Source organism: Myotis davidii, unplaced genomic scaffold, assembly GCF_000327345.1.
Source record: "Myotis davidii unplaced genomic scaffold, ASM32734v1 scaffold401, whole genome shotgun sequence".
In the NCBI taxonomy this organism is placed as follows: Eukaryota; Metazoa; Chordata; class Mammalia; order Chiroptera; family Vespertilionidae; genus Myotis; species Myotis davidii.
The window spans coordinates 1,300,103-1,305,090 of NW_006291020.1; the positions used below are offsets into that span (position 1 = coordinate 1,300,103).

Consider the following 4,988-nt stretch of genomic DNA (forward strand, 5'->3'; position numbering starts at 1 on the left):
TGGTCTTGGCAGGAGGAAGGCCAGGGGTGAGGCCCTGGACCACACCTGTGGGCAGAAGACAGTGGGAGCCTGGGGGGCCCTGGGGACTCTGGAGGCGAAGGTGTACAGAGAAGAGGATGAGACTCTGCCTTCTGGAGTGGGACTGCTTCACTCTTGTGACTGCTGCCCACCAGGCGGTGTGAGTGAGAGCCAGGGGCAGGAAGCTCGAGGCCCATTCAGGGAACTCCCAGGGTTGATGGAGCTTGGCCAGGAGGCTCTGAGCTGTCGGGGCCCTGAGCTGTGGAATAAAGAAACAGCCGGGATCCAAACGGAGAAGCGGCGAGGACAGAGGTGGTCACTGCCGTGGTAGGTGTGCCGAGTGTGGACAGGTGGCAGGGCCCACACGCACGCGAGCTCGGTCCTCTCTCCAACCCGAATTTCAAACCGCACCTTTAGGGGAAGTATAACCTTTCCATGAGAAGAAGCAGTGCTCGTCTGAGTTCACGCAGTCACGCTGCTTGAGATCCCTTGTTTCCAGGTTAGTAGCTGGTCTCTGGATGCCGGCAACAATCGCCCAAAATGGCGTGGTCTCCGCTGCTGCGCTGGCGCACCAAGGAGAGGTTTCGCCGCAGTCTCCAACCGACCTTTTTTTCCTGGGGGTTCTCGGTCTTTCCCAGCTGCAGACAGTCTCTCAGCTGAAAATCCTCTGCCTATTCGGGCTGTATGTTACCCGTTTCAGCTGCTCACCCTTATCTGCTCCAGGACAAGGCACAGGACACGTCCGTTTATACCGCCGCCATTTTCCCTCTCTCTCCTATTATTATTATTAAAGCCCTACTTCTTGTTATGAAACAGGGTCCAGGGAACACAGACTGGCTTTCTAAGTGTATAAGGCATGACAGGACCTTTTAAATGTTTTGATAAAAGATACACTGATTCATAAGCAGAAATTGTCCTCTGTGATTTTGGCCTCTTTCTCTAAGAGCTTTATGGGGTTGATGGTGGGTCTCCTGCTTTGCCAGGAGAGAGTAGAGGTGGAGGAACTGAAGTGCAGAGGCCCGTTTTCTGCCTCGTGCCATGTTAGCGACGAAGCCGGCGGCATCCTTCACGCCTCACACTCCATGCTGACCTCAGGCCAAGGACCACCCACCTCCCGACGAAGTCATGCACATGTAGCTTCCTACTAAATTCCCTGTATCTCCACACCAACTCTCCTGCTTTAAATTCTTTTTATTATTGTTGACAATATTACAGATCTCCCCATATTCCCCTATCCCTTCCTCCCAGCCCTGCCCCACCCAGGTTTGCTCAGTTAACATCAGTGACACTGACCTCCCAGTTTCTTCTTAGAAGGATTCTCCCTCCAAGGGCACTTACAAATTCTCTTCTTCCCCGGTTTTCCATACTGGTGAATACTGGCTTCCCTGAACTTGCAAATTCTCTCTGCACCTGGTTTCCATGCCTATGGTGCCAGCTTCCCTGAACTGACTTAGGAGCTATTGCTGGGCCTCCTCTATGAAAGGAGGGAAGGCAGTAACCCCAGGACAGTCCGTCTGCGATGCTCTCTAAGTGCACACATGTCCTCCCAGGTGCGGCTCCGGCACCCACTGCAGAGGTGCGCTGCCCAGCCCTCGTTGCCCCGGGGCAGGGAGTGATGTCCTGCCAACACCCCCTGGCAACCTTTGGATTGAATAGCACCTGTCACTTTGGATGCAAAGCGGGATTCCAGCTCCGGGGAGAGGCTGCTGTCCGGTGCGGACGGTCGGGACGTTGGACAGCAGCCACCCCGGCTTGCAGAGGTGAGTGAGGGCCGGCCGCTCGGACGCCGATTCCTCAGGCCCCAAACCAGTCGGGGCACCCGCCTGCCGAAACCCTGTCCAGCCCCAGCGGCCACTTGGAGTGCCCGCTCCTTCACGAAGTCACACCAATCCCAAGTGGCAGTCGCATGCGGCAAGCGCATCCCTCCCCGCTTCCTCACCTCACGCTAAGCCCTGGCGCTCAGACACCTCGTGGGGAAACGTTCATCAGCGTCCAAAACTGTGTTAGAGCAGCAAGCACGTTGAGCGTAACCAGCTCCGTGAGTGCTGCAACACAAGCTTTAGGTCTAGTGACGAGGGGACAGCTAGACGGTCCATATTCCCATGATTCGCACCTAAATCAGAAGACAGCCATGCGTGACCCCCGGCAGGGCGGCTGCAGCGCATGAAGAATTGTCTTCTCCTGCTTTGTCTTCCCCACAAAGCACAGCACAGCCCTTTGCGGCGTCGCTACATCTCGGTGTTTATCTGGATTAAATTTAATTTCTTGAGCGCTAGCTTCCTGTCCACAAATTAAGGCGAATGACTTGAAGTTTCTGGAAAACTAGTTTAAAGAGGGTGGCAGTCTCTACTTCTTTCACACCTGAGTCCAGCCATGCTGAATCCTTGTGGAATATTTTCATCCTATTTGACACCTAACAGCACGTACTGACGTGCCAGCTAATTGTCAGCGGCAGCGATGATAACGTTTAGGACAATAGCATCTTTGAGAAATGAGATTTTACAAATGGTGTTCTGTAGGCCAGGCTGCCCGATCCCTCAGCAGGAGTTTCTTGGATGCCATGCTGTGCCCCCAATTCATTGGCTGGCACCCTCCCGGCGGGTGTCTCGGTCTGTGAGATGGTGGAAGGGCTGATGCGGATGCCGGGAGGGGCTCGTCTCCTCCCTGACCTTCCCTATTCGCTCTCACCTCCTGGCACCGTCAGCCAGGTCACATGAAGCCAGGGTCTCTCTCCCCTCATGCGCCATGACCCACCCTCGTTGTCCCCGTTCCTTCCGGCAGCTGTGCAGTGTTCCGAGCTGCACACTGAGGAGCCGGTGCTGATGAACTGCTCCAGCCCTTGGGGCCATTTCAGCTATGGCGCCACCTGCACCTTCCACTGTCCGGAGGGCCAGTCGCTCAATGGCTCGGCGGCGGCAGCATGCGGACCCGACGGCCAGTGGTCAGCGGCCACGCCCACCTGTCAAGGTACGTCTTCATATAGCTTCAGGAGCCACGCTGCCGTGGAAAATAACCAAATCCGGGTTCCTCTCGGTGTGTCTGGCAGTGGTCTCGCTTTCTGTCACGGGGTTTTCCCTTCATTAGGTAAGCGTTTCACAATGAATCAAGCCGAACCTTCTTGCCCTCACAGAGCAGAGTGGTCAGGAGCAGCGCTCTGTGTGGGCAGCCGGCCCTCCTTCTGCAGAGCTCAGATTTATGAAACGAATCCTCTCGTTGCTTTATAATCTGGGGGAGGTAATACATCTTGAAGCTTCAACATGTTTTAGACCGGGGGTGATTTTCTGCAGCTTCCTCACGTATCTCAGAGGACCTTTGATTATCACACGCCTCTAAAAACTAAAGACTCCACCAACCTCCTGAATGCAGCCCCGCCTGCTGTTAAGGGTTATTCCATCCACCATCTTTCTTCTTTTTTTTCCTCCACAGCTTCTCATGACTTTTTTTCCTTTCTGTAACTGTATTTTTCATTGCAACAGAAATTACCCAGGGTGCATTTTATTTGCCCAGACTTCCACTCCTTGGGTCTACCATGTGGCCATTAATTCCTTTTCGTCCATCCTTGCCCTGACCCCTTTGGAAATTGCGTCTGATACTAAAGCCTTGGGGGTAAAATGTGGTTTTATGACTCCCAGGTTGCCAGCACTGCCAGGGCCTCTGGTGATCCTCCTGGGAGTTTCCTGGGCTCCGCCGGGAGGATGGTCTTTGACACAATGCACCCTAAGTCTGTGTGTGTGCTTGCTTGCAGCAGGGCCGCTGACCGTCCAGGAAGCCCTGACGTACGTGGGTGGAGCAGTGGCCTCCACAACAGGCTTGGTGATGGGCGGCACACTCCTCGCTCTGCTCCGGAGGCGTTGCCGACAGAAAGGTAACTGGGGGGGAGGCTGTCCTTCGCTTCCGCTTTCCTGAGGTTTGGGGAGGGTGGGGGACCACAGCTGCAGCAGCACCTGTGAGAGAACCTCTGCATTAGAAGAAAACATGACCTTGAGAACTGACTGTCCACAGTTCTCTTTATAAAGATAAAGAATGTTCTAAAAGCCCAGATCCTCAGGTAAGGAGACTGGACATGGGCTTGGAAATCTGAACTTTTCAACACCCACCCTCCGTTATCACCAAAACTAAATGAAATCGTGTCTCACTTCTCTCCTTCATCCCTTCCACTAGTCTTTCATGCCCCCATCATCTATTGACCAACTGTGTTAGGTGGTGGGACCCTGACTTCTGGTTCCTGGGATGGAGGGACGTGTAATCCAGGAGTGGAAATAGGCAAGTGAGATCCGTGCTAACACTGAAGGGCAGGACTGGGTTAGGCACAGTTACAGCCCGAGTGTGACAGGGACACAAAACGAAGGTGTCCCAACCAGCCAGGTAGCTCAGAACAGCTCTTTGCAACTTAACATTGATGAATAGGAGGGATTTGCCTGGGAAAAGCAGAAGCAGTTCCAAGAGGAAAGATCTGGAAGGACCTAGAGGTGAGACAACTGGGGAGGTGCTACGCTCGGCAGTGCAGGGCATCTGGCCCCAAGAGGCCCATGGAGGAAGCGAGAAAGGAGGCTAGAGGCGGGAAGAGCCGCCCTGCTCATGCCTCGGTCTGAAAAGATGGACGTTCGCATGGACATGTGTGGAGCTAGTGCGGGGTTTAAGCCGGGAAGGGACCAGAGTGGATGGAGATCCTGTAAGGGAAACGTGTTTATCAGACTGCCTGCCAAAAAGAGCTCTGGCCTGGGATAAGAGGAGGGACCATTTCTTCAGGGTCAGAACATCCTTCCTCTGTCTGGCCCAAATGCCTAGCCTGTCCCTAAGGTCAGAAACCTCTCTGGATAAGCTTATGGGGCTCCTCGCCCTCCTCATGGACAGTGACCAGGAGTGACCAGGGGCATCAGAGGGTCCAGGACTGTGCAGAGCCAGGTGAGGAAGTGTCTCTGTCAAAAGCACCTGCTGGAGTCCCCCTGGAGTTAGGGAGTCCCCCTGGG

General features: G+C 54.5%; 1 protein-coding gene across 1 annotated transcript in view; it reads left to right on the forward strand.

Annotated features, from left to right (window-relative positions):
* SELP (selectin P) overlaps positions 1-4,988 on the forward strand; it is a 42,144-nt gene that overhangs the window by 28,049 nt on the left and 9,107 nt on the right. The window contains exons 10-13 of the mRNA XM_015564266.1: positions 13-178; positions 1,523-1,778; positions 2,800-2,985; positions 3,764-3,883. Of these exons, the coding sequence (XP_015419752.1) occupies positions 13-178; positions 1,523-1,778; positions 2,800-2,985; positions 3,764-3,883 (728 nt within the window). The remainder of the gene's footprint in view (positions 1-12; positions 179-1,522; positions 1,779-2,799; positions 2,986-3,763; positions 3,884-4,988) is intronic.